Here is a 16,442-nt window from a genome sequence, read left to right as displayed (position 1 = left end):
AATAATGGTTTTCGGGGCGCCTGGGTGGCTCAGTCGTTAAGCGTCTGCCTTCGGTTTAGGTCATGATTCCAGGGTCCTGGGATCAAGCCCCACACTGGGCTCCCTGCTCAGCGGGAAGCCTGCTTCTCCCTCTCCCACCCCCCCTGCTTGTGTTCCCTCTCTCCTTGTGTCTCTCTCTGTCAAATAAATAAATAAAATCTTGAAAAAAGAAATAGTGGTTTTGGGGGTATGAATCTATTCCCAGTCTTGAATTTTGATTTGTAAGCAGACAGCCCAAAACTGTATAATGAAGAGACTTGTTTTCAGGTCTTGGTTCATTTGCTTTTTAGTTCTGTGATAAATCTGAGTTAGTTTTTTAAGTCTGGGCCTCAGTCTTTATCACTTTTAAAAGAAATTGCTGATTAGATGGTTTCTAAGGCTCTCTCTAGCTAAACATTTCCCTCGGATTCTGCATCTTAAACAATCTGGAGAGGTAGAGGGAGGCACACCCAAGATAAAATGCTCCACTTCCCCCAGCTGGCTCTTAGCAGGGCCAAGAGCAGTGCGTAAGAAATCTGGCAGACCAAGGTCCTGTCAGTTGTCATCTGACCTGGGGTGTTTCCCTGTGCAGACTCCTCCCCTCCGCTGTCTGGGGCAATCTTCAGGAGCCGGGCCGCTGCTGCCTTTGAGTGGAGTGTGGATTGGGAGCTGGGATCAGTTCCTAGGACAGCTTGCTGGAGTATGGGCATAGGGCAGGCTGCAGGAGGAGAAAGGCTTCTGCCTTGCAGGGGGGTGGCAGCACGTGGGCTGGACCTGTGCTCCCTCCCCTGGCTGAGCCAGGATCCTCTCTGCCATTTAGAGGGTGCTCCCACACTCGCGCTTCCTTCGGGACTCGATGGCTGACGCCTTGTTGAGAATTTTTGCCGTCCCACCAAATTTACCGATGAACTACGATCCCTGCAGAGAGACCTTTCTGTGTTCTGCGGTTACAGGGTTTTGGACCGTAAACACTGAGTCGGTATCCAAAACCTTTTTTTTTTGACCCACGCTCCGGCAAGGCTACAGCTCCACCTGCTGAGCTGTTTGGTTTGGGATCTTATCCTGAAGGGCGATGTGTAAGGGGGACGTCAGCGGGTGGCCCTTGGGTTATGTGAGGGTTGCTCAGTTTCGCTCTGGAATGAACCTACCAGGGAGAGAGGCACTTAGAGATCGTTGCTGCTGGGTGGGGAGGCCAGGTCATCTGGGGACTCTCTGAGGGCTGTCCCACTTGTTTGCTTTCAATGGCCTCGATGGGCCTGGGAACAGCAGGCTGAATTGGTGGAGATACTCCTTGGGGCTGTCCTGGCCAGGGGGCTTCAGGAAGAAAGCCGAACCAGGAGAGGACGGCACATAACCGAAGAAAGGTCTTTTTGGGGTGAATATGGAATTTGATCCAGTCTTCCTGTCATTTGGTGTGAGGGGAGCTGAGGGTCCCCCGTGCTCCCTCCCGAACAGGGCGGGGGGCACGTGTGGGGTGGGAGGTGCGGGTATCTGCCCTCCTTTGTTGGTGCTTCATGACTTGGAAACGGAAATAACACTCCGCCTGCCTTGCTTGAGACTCCTGGCAGCTTAAATGGAAAACCTGCGTCAAAGGAGCAACAAATCAGGGAGGAAAGGGCCCTTGAGCCCCCACAAACTGTTGTGTAAAAGTCCTAGCAGATAAGCCATATACCTTGCCCTCGGGGAAGATCCCTACCCTTAGTGGAGGATGGGCTGCGGGGCGCCCACGGCCCAAATGCAGTACCAGACACAGCGCTGCATCCCGTCCCACGGCGGCGTGGGGCCTGTCCTCAGTCTCAAACACCAGGGCTCCGAGGGATTAAGCGGTGACCGACGGAGCTCCACCCTGCAGGTGCAGTGGAAGAATAGGAATTTTTATTGTTATTAGAGCACTTCTGTGCCTTCAGAGTCTTAGACTTCTTTGGAAAACCTGTGGACCCCTAACCTAGGAAAACTGTGTGCATACACATATACACACACACACACCTCCCTTCATGCATGTACACCTCTGCCTACATACACACACATGCCCCTGCCTTCACACATAAACCCTTTCACACATATGCATATATACACACCTCTACCTTCACACACACACACACACACACACGCACTCACGCACACACACATACACAGCTCTACAAACTGTCAAGGTACTCACGAGCTGTGGGGCAGTGACTGTACCCTGTTAAGAACCTGTGATTTATTCCTTCCATCAAAGTTGGTTTGGTTTTGATTTTGTTTTTTTTTTTTAAACAAGAATAGATTTCCAGTTTCCACATTCATAGTATAATAGAAGCAGCGTATTAGACGGGGAGGTGTAGTGCAGAGAAATGTAAAAGCTGACACAGGGCCATGTTCGAGGAATAATTGTTGCTAATGGTGTCCCCCTACCAGGGAGAAACAGTCACTAACTGTGTCCTCTGCTTTGTCCTCTTTGTAAGCACACGGACCCTGTAGAACACTTAGAAGGTGTCCCATCTTTCAGGATTAAAACGGAGCTGGTACTAGCTATCCCTGGGGGGGCTCCCCACTCCCCTGTGATCCCAGGAGGGGCGGCATGGTGGCAGTTCTCGTGTTGAGCAGGGGGGCGGTGTCCTTGTTTTCTGCTGCTTTGTCCTGGAGGCCTTCTTCAAGCTCCTTGAGGGTGGGGACCATGTCTGACTACTCCAGCCCTGTGTCCCCAGTGCCTGCCCGTCACTCACACAGTTGCTCAGGGACTGAATGGATTGAGGTAGGAAACCTGTCAAGTGTGCAGACAGCGGCTCACGTTGTGACTCTGTGACCTTGCCAGTCTTCCTCTGAAGCATCTGTAAGGTGAGAGGGCAGGACTTTGGTGAACTCAGAAGGCCTGTCCTGGGACCCTAATAGATTTGTTTGAGAGCAGAGACTTGTAAAGGCACCAGGTTTCCAGAGTGATCAAGGTCACCTGGGCCCTGCCACTGAGTCCTTGGCTGTAAGGTGGTTACTTCGTGTTGTGTGGTTTCCCCCTCGGGCTTTAGAAAAGGACGTGGATCCGGCTGTGAGGAGGAGCCCAGACGGGGGAAGGGCCTTCATCTGCCACGTGGGCTTTCACTGTGAGTTTGGTTCGCCCGACAGAGGGTACTGGGCTTGTCTGTGGGAAGGAGAGGTCAGCCAGAGGGAATGCTAGTGTCTGTGTCTTGCGAGCTGGCTCCCTCTGTGCGGGGCCCTCGCCGCCATGTCCCTCCTGAAAGAGTCAGTGGGGTGGGGGGGGGGGCAGTCAGGCAGCGGAAGAAACATTTTTCTTTTTGTTAACCCACATGGGCAGTTTTCCAGAGCGACTTGCAGATGGCTTGGGGGCTGCGCTGGCTGGTGACTCCCCGCATCGCCCCCAGCACAACTCTTTCCTGAGCCACGTGGCAGAAGACAGAGTCAGCTCTTCCAGAGTCGCTTGTCGGGTCACAGTTTAGACAAGACGAGCCAGGGTTACGTCAGCCTCCGTAAATTTGTGGGAGATCACCCTGGGCTCCGGCACAGTTTACCTTTGTGCTGTCTGTGAAGTAAGAACTTGCTAAGCCTCTCGGGAATGCAAACGAGTGAAGGTCTTGATGAACTTGAGAACAGACTGGAAAGGCCTTGAAGCTTTAGGTCATGGTTTACGTATCGAGTACCGATCTGCCTCAGCCGCTGCTGGAGCAGGCCAACCAGGACTTGTGCTCAGAAATCCACGCAAGGCAGTTACTGGCTATCTTTGATATTACAGACTTTTGAAAAGGGCACACGGAAACCATACACACATGCTAACGAGGCTTCAGCTGTCTTCTAGCAGGTGGTCCCTGCTAGAAAACAGAGCCCTCTCCAACTTCTTGGGCTTCCTCCCCTTTCCAGTAAGTACTCTCCTCCTGTCTGTCCTTCCTCTTAAGGGCCCTGACCCTTCCTTCCCTCTGGCCTCACTGTTCCCTGACAGTCACCAGAGATACCCTTCTGTATTGGTTATTATTGCCAACTGACAGAACTACCCCCGAACTTAGTGACTTGAAACAACAGTAATCATTATGTCCGGTGGCTTTTTTTTTGTTTGTTTTTTAAAGATTTTATTTATTTATTTGGCAGATACCACAAGAAGGCAGAGAGGCAGAGAGGGAGAGAGGAGGAAGCAGTCTCCCCGCTGAGCAGAGAGTCCAATGTGGGGCTCGATCCCAGGATCCTGGGATCTTGACCTGAGCCAAAGGCAGAGGCCCTAATACACTGAGCCACCCAGGTGCCTCTGTCTGGTGCTTTCTGTGGGTCAGAAATTGAGGAGGGCCTTGCTTGGGTGGTGGCTCTGGCTCGGGGTCTCAAGCTGTTGCAGTCAGACAGCTGAAGCTGGAAGAGGGGCAAGTGGGGGGTTGGCTGAGAGTCTCATGGTCCCTTCCTGTGGCTTTCCTGTGCAGGCCGGGTTGGGCTTCCGTAAGGAAGCATGGCTGCCACTTGGGGCCCCAAGCCCGAGTGTTCAGCCAACAAGGTGAGAAATGAATGGTCTTTTATGGCTTGGCCTCAGAAATCACACATCTTCAGTTCTGCTATTCTCGGTCGATAGAAACAGTTGCCAGAGCTCTACCATATCCAGGGAGGGGTACGTAGACCCCACCTCTCCGTGGGAAGAGTATCAGAGTCACTCCTTGAAAAAGGAGCATGCTGGGTGAGAGTTCGCCTTATGGCTGTTTTGGGACAATGTAATCTGTGTAACCTTCTGAGACAAACGCTGTTCCTCCTCCAAGGAAGAATCTCTAGGGGCTCCCAATCTTTCTGAGAAGGTAGATTTTAAAGTTGTCAAGGCCAGGGAACATGGCACGGAAGCCTTCCCTACGAAGGAGACCTAGTTGCCCGAAGACAGGAGGTCTTGGGCCTGGAGCCCACTGAGGAACCTGCTGCCCTCTGAGCTGTCTGAGTGGGAAACCAGCCTGACTGTGGGTCCCTGGCGACAAGGCCCTGCTCCCCTCCTAGTGCTGCACCTTCCTCCTGTGTGGGCCTCACTGTGCACTTTTATCCCACTGTGGCCGCAGGAGCGTATGTGTGTGGACGCCTGGGTGCACGTGGCCGGTGACAGCCGGCTCAGGCACCCTTCTGCTGAGAAATCTTCTGAGGTTTCCTACACCCCTTAGTATCCTCACTGTAACTTTGTTCGTTTTTTGTGGGTAGTTGTGTTCACCGTATGAGACTTTGAGTTTCTTACAGGTTGGGACAAGTCCTGTCCTTTCAACCTCGGGGCTGAATAATTGTCTGTTGAGGATTCCCAAATTGGTCTGTGCCATTTTACTTCATTTAATAGGACCGGGTTTTAGTACCTGCATGTGATGGACAACACTGGCATATGTCTGAGTTCCCTAGGAGATTTTTGAAGTAGTAGTGTTTTATTCAACTTATCATTCTGAAAAATTGTTCTGTTCTAGTCTGTATTAACAGTTGTTTTATTTGTTATAGGGTGATTGGAGCTGTTTGTGCTTTTTCTAGAAGTCATGTGAAAAACTAGCACAAAGTAGAGCTTTTCCTATCTTGGTTTATATGCTTAAACACACACCCACACCCAGAACTCCTAACCTGATCCCTGGAGCCCCACCAGCCTAAAGTGGGGTAACCGTTCCCTTCTTATTCTTTCATACCATAACAAAGACTGTTCCTCGATTTCCCCCCATACGAATGTTGACCGCCGCGGAAGTTCCTGAAGACGGGCCTACTTTGTTCTGTTCACCATTCAGCACCAAAAACAGCGCTTGTCACCTAGGCAGCACGCAGATAATGATTGAGTAATTGATTGGGGAGCGAACGCTGGAGAGGGAAGTGAAATGGGCCATTCTTTTCCTATTTACCTTTCAGCCTGGAAACCACCACCCGTGGGAGGTAGATCTGGCGTAGCACACTGTCCAAAGGAAGGATCTAGGAGCAGTTTGGGGTTTGAAGGAACCATCCCGGGGAGAGTCCTTAGTCACAGGACGATCTGCCCACACAATAAATAGAAAGGCAGTTAGGGACAGGAACTGGGGCAGAAACCCCACCCACCCCCCCCCCCTCCTACCCCCTCCATCATTGTCTCTCTGGGGTCACCCCGGTTGTTGCCCATAATTCGAAGGATCTGTGTTTTCTTCACTCTCCACCGCCCTTCGGGGTGTGGGACGCTCCCAGGTGAAGGGCTCTGGGCCAGTCTAACTTCCTACGAGCTCTCATTAAGCTTCACCATGCTGCTTCACTTCTGGGAGGCGTTTAGTCATTACCTAATTTAATGATAGTTGTCCTTTGCCCTAGGAATTTATAATGAAACATTTCCGATTAGGATTCATTGGGATTAATGCAAAATGGGAGTTAGAACATTTTCAATAGTGTTTTTTTACCGCTCTTGAATAGATCCAGTTGGACCGGTTTGGAGCTGTGGGCAAGGCTGTGGGCAAGGCTCCGTGCAAGGGCGGACACCGCTTCTTTGCTTTCGCTCTTCCCCAGCCGCGAAGAGTCGCGTTACAACGGGCTCTTCGTAGATAACACACTGCTCGAGTCTAGTTTCTGTCCTCTGACTACGTTCTGGGTGAAGATTTCAGTGTAGCTAAGTTTACTTCTATCCGAATTTGTTTTTTGTTCTCAGGAAATTGTTAGTATCTAGTTGAGAATGTTTCTGAAGACCGCAGGTTTTTAGGGGTTATGAGTGGTCTGTGACTTGGAATTATATAGAAGATGCTTCTGTGCATGTGTGGTTTTCTGGCGCTTTTGCTTTGATCAGAGTCTGGGAGTCTGGAGTCCCCCAAAATGATTGTTTTATTTTTATTTTTTAAAAAGATATATATATATATTTTTTTTTTTTTTGAGTAATCTACACCCAGCATGGGGCTTGGATCCACAGCCCCGGGATTGAGAGCTGCATGCTCCACAGACTGGACCAGCCCCGCACCCCCAAAATGAGTGTTTTATTTATTAGATTTTTTTTTTTAAGATTTTATTTATTTGAGAGAGAGAGCATGGGGCGGGCGGCGAAGGTCAGAGGGAGAAGCAGACCCCCTGCTAAGCAGGAAGCTTGATGCGGAACTCGATCCCGAGAGTCTGGGATCATGACTTGAGCTGAAGGCAGTCACTCAGTCAACTGAGCCACCCAGGTGCCCTTATTAGATTTTACGTATATATGTACACACTTATGTATGTATTTTAGAAAGAGCGAGAGCATGGGTGAGTAGGGGAGAGGGAGAGAGAGAGAATCCCAAGTAGACTCCCTGCTGAGCATGGAGCCCAGTGTGGGGCTCCATCTCAGGACCTTGATATCGTGACCTAAAATCAGGAGTTGGATGCTTCACTGAGCCACCCAGGCAGCCCCCAAGTTAGTGTTTCATTTTATTTTTTTTTTTAAGATTTTATTTATTTAGTTATTTGAGAGAGAGAGAGATCACAAGTAGGCAGAGGGGTAGGTGGGGGCGTGGGGGTGGGGGAAGCAGGCCCCTGCCGAGCTGGGAGGCCGATGCAGGGCTCGATCCCAGGACCCTGGGACCATGACCTGAGCCGAAGGCAGAGGCTTAACCCACTGAGCCACCCAGGCGCCCCCCAAGTTAGTGTTTTAAATCAGGGTTTTCAAACTTGACTGTGGCATTTGGGCCAGGTTGTCGGGGTCTGTCCTCTGCATTGTAGAATGTTAGAAGCATCCCAGTCCCTACCCATTGGCTGCCAGTTAGCGCCTCCTCGCCGGGTGAGGACAACCAGAAAATACCCCATTCATTGCCAGGTGTCTCCTGGGGGTTTGTGGGGCAGGCAGAATCAGCCCCAGTTGAGAAACACTAATTTGCATCTTTTTTTCAATAGATGTGATTTTTTAGAGTAGTTTTTGGTTCACAGGAAAATCGAGCGGAAGGTGCAGAGTGCCCTTCTCTTCCCTGCCCTGCCCTGCCCTTCCCTGCATGGCCTTCCCCACGCTGACACCTCGTAATAACTCAGTCCTTAGTCTCCATTAGGTGTCACTCCTGGTGTCGTACAGACCGTGGGTTTGGACAGATTCCTAATTAGGTATATCCGCCGTTAGAGCAGGGCACAGAGTGCACAGAGCGGCATCGCTGTCCTAACAGCCCTCCGCGCTGTGCTGGGCCTGTTGATCCCTCCTCCCCTTCAACCCCCGGCGACTGCCGATCTTCTGACCATCTCCGTAGTTCACCTCTTCCCAGATGTCACGCAGTTGGAATCCTGCAGTACAGAGCCTTGTCAGACCGGCTCCTTCCGCTGAGTCGTGTGCACTGAAGGTCCCTCCGTGCCTGTTCGTGCTCCGTAGCTTCATTCTCCCCAGTGCCGGGGAATATTCCCGAGTCTGGATGGACCGCAGGTGGTTTATGCACTTACCTGCCGAAGGACATCTTGGTTGCTTCCAAGTCTTGGTGTTGTGAATAAAGCTCTTAGAAACATTTGTGTGCCAGTTCTTGTGTGGAAATACGTGTTCAGCTCCTTTGGGTAAATTACCAGGGAGTGCAGTCGCTGCATCGGATGGTGAGACTAGTTTTTGTAAGAAACCAACATGCTCTCCTCAGAGGTGGTTGTGTACCGTTTTGCATTCCCACCCGCTGCGAGTCCGAGTTCCCTTTGGTCCACATCCTTGTCAGCAAGCAGAGTTCTGGATTTTGGCCATTCTAATAGGTGTGTAATGGGATCTCGTTGCTTTGAGTTTTCCTGGTGACAAATGACATGGAGCTTCTTTTCATATTCCTTACCATCTGTAAGTCTTCTTTAGTGAGGTGGATGTTTACGTCTTTGGCGCATTAGTTTATATCTCTTAACTTGTTTGGAGTCATTTAGGGTTTTCTCTTCAGGCCTGGGCGTGGGGGCGGGGCGTGTCCACAGCCAAGTTCACGGAGTTTGAGCACAGAGCAGCGCCACTCGCCAGTTCACAGCAACAGGGAAGACTTCGGGATGGGGTTGAGTGGGGCAAATGTTATAAATTATATAGATATATTTATTTTTTTCTTTTGGAAAAAGTTTTTAAAAGACTTAAAACCTGTATGTATTTATACACATACACAGAAAATACTCCCAAACACATAACTACTGTATAATAAAAATTTTACAGATATTTAATCATTGCAACAACCCTGTGGAACTAGATACTGTCTCCATTTTATGGATAAATAGAGGCTCGGAGAGGTTAAGAAATCTGCTTAAGGTTATAGTTGATGAATAGCAGAACTGGAAATTGAATAGAAGTCCAGAGGCAACCCAGTGTACCTGCGTTCTCAGCCCTTGCGTGTGAAAATGGCTTCCCGTGCCAGCAGGCCAGACCCACGTCACGTGGCCACGGCTGGCATAGAAGGCATGGCACAGGCAGGGAATTCACGGTTGCTGGAATGTTGCACTGAACAGAACAAGTACTGCGCCGTTCAGGGGTGAGTGAGTGAGTGTGTGGTCATTTGTAGGATAGTAGCCACTTTGTTGTGAATCCCAGAGTAAATGGTCCCTGATAACCACCTTCAGCAGGGGGCAGGTTTGTTGTTGCTTATTTGTTTATTTATTTTTCAAAAGATTTTATTTACTTATTTGACAAGGAGAGATCACAAGTAGGCAGAGAAGCAGGCAGATAGAGAGAGGGAAGCAGGCTCCCCGCTGAGCAGAGAGCCCGATGCGGGGCTCTATCCCAGGACCCTGAGATCATGACCTGAGCCAAAGGCAGCGGCTTAACCCACTGAGCCACCCAGGCGCCCCTGTTGTTGCTTTTTTAAAAACAGCCTGCTGTGTACATCCAGTCAGTTGCCTGGGAATGAAATAGCCTCCAGTTAACTTGATGTGTTAGTTCTTTGGTGAAATACAAAGTGGGTCCTTCTCCCATGGCCTATTTGTGGTTAATATCCCTGGAGTGTCGGCGGTCGTATTGGAAGGTCCGGTTTTGTTACAGTCAGCTATGGCATTTCGAGGATTACTTTATGTATTTTATGAAGATTCTTTAGCGTGCTGATTTAGGTATTTTAAAAATCCTGAGATTGGTCTGGGCACAGATGCTGCCTCTGCTGGGCAGTGTCAGCTGCCCCGGTGGCCTCAACTCTTCTACTTGGGGGATGTGCTGTGGTCTTCCCTGCTCTGCCTGGGCCACCTGGCTCACTTTTCTTGTCACACCTCCTGAGGTCTGCTTCTGAGCCGCAGCCCTCTGGGCTGAATTTACTCGCACTCTACCCCCGCTCCGCTCCACTCCACCTCCTTCCTACCTCCGTTATTGATCACATGGATCATCATCCAGTGACTGGCACATGGTGGCTCTGAGTGCATATTTGCAGCCTAAATGTCCCATGAGGTGAATCCTGGGAGCACACAGTGTGGTCTTTATCGTCCTGGGCCCCTGTGGCACCAGTGACCCCAGTTTGCCGCACTGGTCTGCTCTGCAACTGGAGACGCCTCTTGACCAGAGGTGCTCCGGGTCTCAGTTGCCTTGGCAAGGGCCTGGCACTTGGGGATGTGTCCCAGACTTCAGCTGAATGCCCAAAGCACTTTAGCCTTGGCATGTATCTTGCCACTTGTTCTTTGCCTGGCTTTGTCCCTGGCCTGGTGACATGACCTGCCTCATAGGTCCAGGTTGCAGCAAAGTAGAAAGCCTGACTTGCTACCTGAGCATGCTCCCTTGCTGAGCTGTTTGGGAGCACATTTGCATCTCCCGCGGTCCATTGACTTCCCGAGGTCCATTGACTTGGAACACGAGCACCGAGCGGGACTTTGAGATGTGGGTGGAACTCCAGCCCACTTCCCACTTCGAGTATCTTCCAGACATCTCCACTTGAGATAGACCGAGCTGTCACAGAGCCTGTGTTCCCCCTCCCCGCCCCAGGAGATGTGTTGGAGAGCCCACTTAGGGCCTGCTTGCTGTTAGAATGCTTTGGGCAAGCTGAAACTACAAGGATGTTTTTTTCCCCCCAGATTTTATTTACTTACCTGAGAGAGAGCAAGCACGAGCTGGGGGATGGGGAGGACAAAAGGAGGGAGGGGAGCAGGTTCCCCACTCATCAGGGAGCCCGATGTGGGGCTTGATCCCAGGACCCTGAGATTATGACCTCAGCCCAAGGCAGACGCTTAATCCTCTGAGCCACCCAGGTGCTCCAAGGGTGCTTTTTAAAAAAAGATTCCAGGTCTGCTTTTGGCAAAGTGATATAGACGCTTTTGTTTTCTCTTTTCACAGAGTGACCAGCAGCTGGACTGTGCCTTGGACTTGATGAGGCGCCTGCCTCCACAGCAAATCGAGAAGAACCTCAGCGACCTGATCGACCTGGTATGAGCTTTGTGGTCATATGGTTTCGTTTGGGCTGCGGCTCATAATCAGTTGCTTTTTCCGTGCGGAGTTCCAAACCCAGAAGAAGCCTTCCCCACCACCACCGAGTTCTGAGAGTCCTCCCTGTGGTTGTCCCTCTGAGCCCGCTGGGTTAGTAAAGCCCGGGACAGGGGCTTGGAAGTTGATCACTTGTGTCCCCTCGCCCCAGCTGCGTGTTTTCAGGTTCTAGAAGCTTGCATTTCAGCACAGGGTGGGGGGAGGCCGCACGCACCCAGCGGGCATTCAGAAGTGCCTAGTGCCTGGCTTCCTTCATTTCTTTGCTGTTGTGGAAGCTCCTCCAGCCAAGACAGTACAAAATTTACCCTGTTAAATACTTCAGGGGCTCCATTCCACTTTGGCTGGTACAAAACCTAAAAGTCGACTGTCAAAGAGTTCATCACCTCTGTTTTTAAAATATTTATCTGTTATTTAATTTAGAGTGATTGGTCTCAAATGATGCCTCAGTTTAACTGGCACCTGATACTGTTTGAAATGCTTCAAAATATTTAAGTAAAATCCAGAAGGCTATGGAAAATATTGAAAAGCAGTAACATAAACTAAAACCAGGCCCCAAAAGGGCAGCTGAGTCACTAGCTTATCTGGCCAGTGTGTTCGGGCTCTGGCCTGGGCTCCAGGTCCTCTGTTGGGCTTGTTGCACCCATCTCCTAGGATGTGCTGATGTGCCACTAGCCATGGCTCGTCAACGAGGCATCTTTTACAGGAATGGTTTTAAAACATGTCCGTGTGCTCTAGTGATGCTTCGTTCTACTATCTGACTTGAGAGCGATGGCACCTAGGAGAAGAATGACTTGTGTCATTCACAGAGAGGACTTTGCAGCAGTCCGCAGCCTGTCGTCATGACCGTGCATGTGCTTGCAGGCACCAGCGGTCCCCGTTGGGAGGCTGCCGGATGGGGGGTGAATGCTAGCCTGTGCTGGTGACACCTGCAAGTGAGGAGGGGGAGGTTTCTCGAGGTCAGTGGCCCTGATGAGAAAGGCAGCCTCAGGCCCTGTGATGGAAGGGAGGAAGGTGGCCTTATGGACGTGATGGGGCCCGGCTAACAAAGACGTGTGAGGGGAGTGTGAAAGAAGAGAGGGTAGAAGTGCAAGGCAGACAGGGCTCTACGTGCGCATACCAGGGTCAGAGCCCAGAGCCAAGGTGGGGTGGTCAGCCTGTGAGGGCTGTGGCGACAGGCCCCCTCCGGAAGGGCAGTGGCCCCTCCCTCCGGCTGTTCACTGTGGCCCTGTGGAAGGACGACCCTGTGGGGCTTGTCTTCAGACTTTTCTGGGGAAGCCGTATGTTTGGAGTTGGATGTGAGATCTCCTGGTTTTTCCACATCTGCCCAAACGTGGGATTGCTAGATCTTGTCTTGTGTAGCGTGTGAGTGGGGGCCAGCGCGGGTTAGGTGGGGGTGTTTAGCGGAAGCGTTCTTTTCTGGGAAATGGTGAAGGTCACAGTTGGACAATTGCGAGGGGTCCTCGCAGGTCAGAGGGAGGGCTTGAACTTGAGACAGAGGTTATTATCACTGTCCCCCAGACCCCAAGTCTGGTACGCACCGCACCAAGCTGCGTAGTTTGCTCGCTGGGCCTGGTGGGACCCCCCACCCTGCAAGGCAGCAGCCTGGGGCGTGCTGTGTTGCTTCTGTTTCTCTCGGTCGGAGACGTTTGCTGGATCCTATGTGGCAGAGGTGGGCAGAGGAGAGCACAGGAGGGCAGAGGCGGAGGGCGTGATCCGATCCCTAATCGGGTTAGCAGCAGAGCTTTCTTTGTCTTGAAATTCAGCAAGTCAGTGTCCTTGGCTGAGTTTAACCCCCGTGTGCCAGTTGAGCAGTTACTATATTTTAGAAATCAAATAAACAGAAGAAACGATTAGCGAACTTTTCTCAGTGCACCCTTCTTGGTGTTGAGCAGGCTGTTTTGTTCTCATAGCAGTGGAAGTGCGTTTTCTCTGCAGCCTCCCTGGTTGCCTCCTGTCTCCGAGGCGGGCACGGCGCTGCTTCTGCGGGAACCCGGGCAGCTGCTGTCTCTGCTGGGCCTGGCCCGGGTGCTTGGGCTTGGCGGGAAAACTGCAGCACTGAGTGTGCGTGAGGGAGACTCTTGGGAGCTATCTCGCGCCTCAGCCACACACCGGGTGCTCCCTGGGTCAGCCCCAGCAAGCAGTTTGCAGAAGGCACCTTGGATCCTGGACGAGGTGGCACAGTGTTCCTGTCCCTGAGGGGATATGCTGTAGGGCCTCCCACGGGTTACCATCAGGACACACCGCCTTTCCCTTGGCGACTTCGTCCTCTGCGGAATGTGGCTGGTGGGGGGGATGGAGGCAGACCTGTGTTGCGGGTACGACAGCTGGCAGTGCCGACCCCTGCCGTGTGCACAGGACTGAGCTGGACGCCCTGGACACAGTGGTCTGTGTAGTGCTCTGGCCAGTTTGCATGGTCCCCCTAGAATGCACATTGGACCACTCCACCCCTTTTTGATTGAGACTGTGAGCAAGAAGCAAAGCAGCGGCACCGGGAGTCCCAGTTCCTTCTGTGGGGGTAGTTCCTTCTGCTGGGCCCCTTTGCGTGCATCCCTCACCCCCGGGACAACAGAAGAAGTGCGGTGTCTTCTGAGGTGTCTATCTGAACTGATAGGGAGCACAGTGTTAAATAATTCACTAGTAACCTAAAATATTAAAACATCTGTTTTATGGAGAATAATTTAGAGTTCCTGTAATTAAAAACAACCACCGCGGCACTGGAGACCTGGAAGGCGGCCCCTCCGTAGAGCGGCCCAGATGGGATTAGCAGGTCACCCTTGTCCATCGCTCTGTGGGGGGGTGGGAGAGGTCCCCACTGCCCCTCGCCAGGTTGTGTAGAGGCCCTGGTAGTTTCCCGTCATCCAGAGTGGGCTGAGGAATCGGTGTTCTCCTTAATTTTTTAATTTGAAGTATGATGAATGTCAGAATGGAAATGGAGCGTGGCTTTTCGCCGAATTAGGATCTGGTAAAGCACACCTCATTAAAACTATACTGACGTGCTTCAAAAGCCACTTTTTGATTAATGGCCTTCCTTCAGGGTCCCTGCTCTGCACCATAGTGTATGAGGGGCATCTGGCCTGGTTTTGTACAGGGTCCTAGGACCAGTCCTAGAAATTACTTCTTTGAATGTTTTCCTTTCGCTGTTGCTATATTTCTTCTCTTTGCCCTGGGAATGATGCCCGGGCGGGGTGGGGGTGGGGGGTTGTTTTTAACTGGGTTTGCAGAATTCCGTCATTCTTTTAAGAGTTGGTCCATGCTGAGTGTACTGCTGTGTCTCTGAAGTTCACTTGCAGTTTTAGTTCTTCCCAGAGCTGTGATTGCAGAAAACTCACACCGTTGTGGGTCCATCTAGTAGCAGCGGGTCCAGGCCTTTGTTTCACGTAATCTGCGATCAGTCAGATGTTTTCAGAGCAGCAAGTGCCCTGCTCGGTGCAAATTGCAGTCATTCCTCCCATGCCCACCTGCCTAAAATAATGAAGGGGAGGGAGGTGTTTTCAAGGCAAGTCTCCAATTTTAAGACTGACAAGAATGTTAGGATTTGCCAGCATTCTCCATGAGGGGAATGGCCACGCTTAGATGTTGGAGCCAGAGAACCGTAGGGGAATTGATCTGGCTTACCAGCGGTCCGGGTACAGAGTCGCATGAAAGAGAAGTGCGGTGTGTGCTTGGCAGCCAGGCCAAGGAAGCCCAATTTATCATGCCAGATGAGCTCTCCTTCTCTTTTCTGTCCAGCATCAGAGCTTTTGCTGCCTTGGGATTATGGTGCATGCTGGGATTGGTGGGAAATGACCTTCCTTTGCAGATGGCCAGAACATCATTTCAGTACATATTAATCCCATTGTACTACAGTGAAGCCAGCCGAGATCCGTTGTTAAGCCGTTTCAAAAATACCCACTGGTCCTGTGGGCCAAGAATCATATGATGTTTAGATGCTCCCTTGGCTTCCTACACTTTGACCTTCTATGGCTTTACTCCGTACACTGGCAGGAATAGCCTACACTTGGCTGGGATATATTTTGAGCCCTGAGCTGAGGAAGGAGTTTGTTTCTGCAAATTGGCATCCAGCAGGCCATCCATCCGTCCTTTGCCCTTTTTAAGAGCAGACCAAAAATAGCCCTAAATCTGTTTAACCAGGCAGGAGAATCTTTGCCTGCAAGCATTAGTCATTTCATTTTTAATTTGTTCTCTCTTCTGTGCTGTAGCCACCCAGAGGTCCAGCTTGTGAGTGTCCCCAGACCCTACTCAGGCCCGGAGGTGGGCATCAGCTGGGAGAGCCTCTGAGCCGTCCTGGGCAGCCTGTGGGTTAGAGGGGGAAGAGACCTGGGAGCTGAGAGCATTGTTTTCGTGGCAGCATATCCTTCGTGACAGCTAGAATCACCCTCTAGAAATAGAAAGGGCCAGCTGGGTGCGGGGTTTGGCCCCGGCGGCCTCGGTAGGACCTGTATTTTGACTGGCATGCAGAAATCGCCCACCCCTTTGCAATTCTTCAGGCCTGACCTGTCAGAAGGTTGGGTGCATGGGGTGTACTTGGGCCCTGGGGGCCTGGCGGATGAGCTTTAAGTCTCCAAGAACCTACGCTCCGTGAAGCAGCAGGGGAAGCCAGGCTCCACAAGTTTGTGATTGCTGAAGGCGAATATTTAATGGTTCATTAATGTTGTTATCTGTCTGATTCCTGCTAAGCGTTGTTACTTAATTTTCATTCTTTAAGGTGGAACCAACAAGTTCTGGAAATTACTCTTCCATTGGTAGCTGTGTGGAATGGAGCACCAAGCTCAGCTCTGTTCCCAGGTGCTGAAGACGTCCCGGGCGTGGGGACCAGGGTCCTGCAGGCCAAGATGACCCAGTTTATCTGTGCTCAGCACCAAGGAGGCGGCTTGTGCTTTCTTCCCGCCTAACTTGCCTCTTCTCTTCACCATTTAAGAGTGGTCTCACACCAGTTTTTTTTTCCTCCTTTATTCAGAGGCGACCTTTAAAAGGTCGTCTCCTTTCTAAAGGGGTCTTAGCTTAAGTGGGTGAAAAGTTAGTGGATTTAAGCCCACATTTCCTGAGCACCCCCTCTGAGTCAGCCACTGTGCTCAGCGCTGGGAAGAAATCCTTTATTCCTTGGCTCTCCTTCCACAGGAGAAAATGCCAGGATCCTGAAACTGGTGAGAATGACCTTGGCTGGGTT

General features: G+C 51.3%; 1 protein-coding gene across 2 annotated transcripts in view; it reads left to right on the top strand.

Annotated features, from left to right (window-relative positions):
- The window catches only part of CAPZB (capping actin protein of muscle Z-line subunit beta), a 125,885-nt gene that overhangs the window by 47,084 nt on the left and 62,359 nt on the right, over positions 1-16,442 (top strand). For both annotated transcript variants that reach the window (XM_059376438.1, XM_059376437.1), the window contains exon 2: positions 11,129-11,218. In XM_059376438.1, coding sequence (XP_059232421.1) covers positions 11,129-11,218 — 90 coding nt within the window. The remainder of the gene's footprint in view (positions 1-11,128; positions 11,219-16,442) is intronic.

This window comes from Mustela nigripes, chromosome 14, assembly GCF_022355385.1.
Source record: "Mustela nigripes isolate SB6536 chromosome 14, MUSNIG.SB6536, whole genome shotgun sequence".
Lineage (NCBI taxonomy): Eukaryota > Metazoa > Chordata > Mammalia > Carnivora > Mustelidae > Mustela > Mustela nigripes.
Note: the sequence above shows the minus strand (reverse complement) of the source record. Positions and strands in the feature narration are given on the sequence as shown.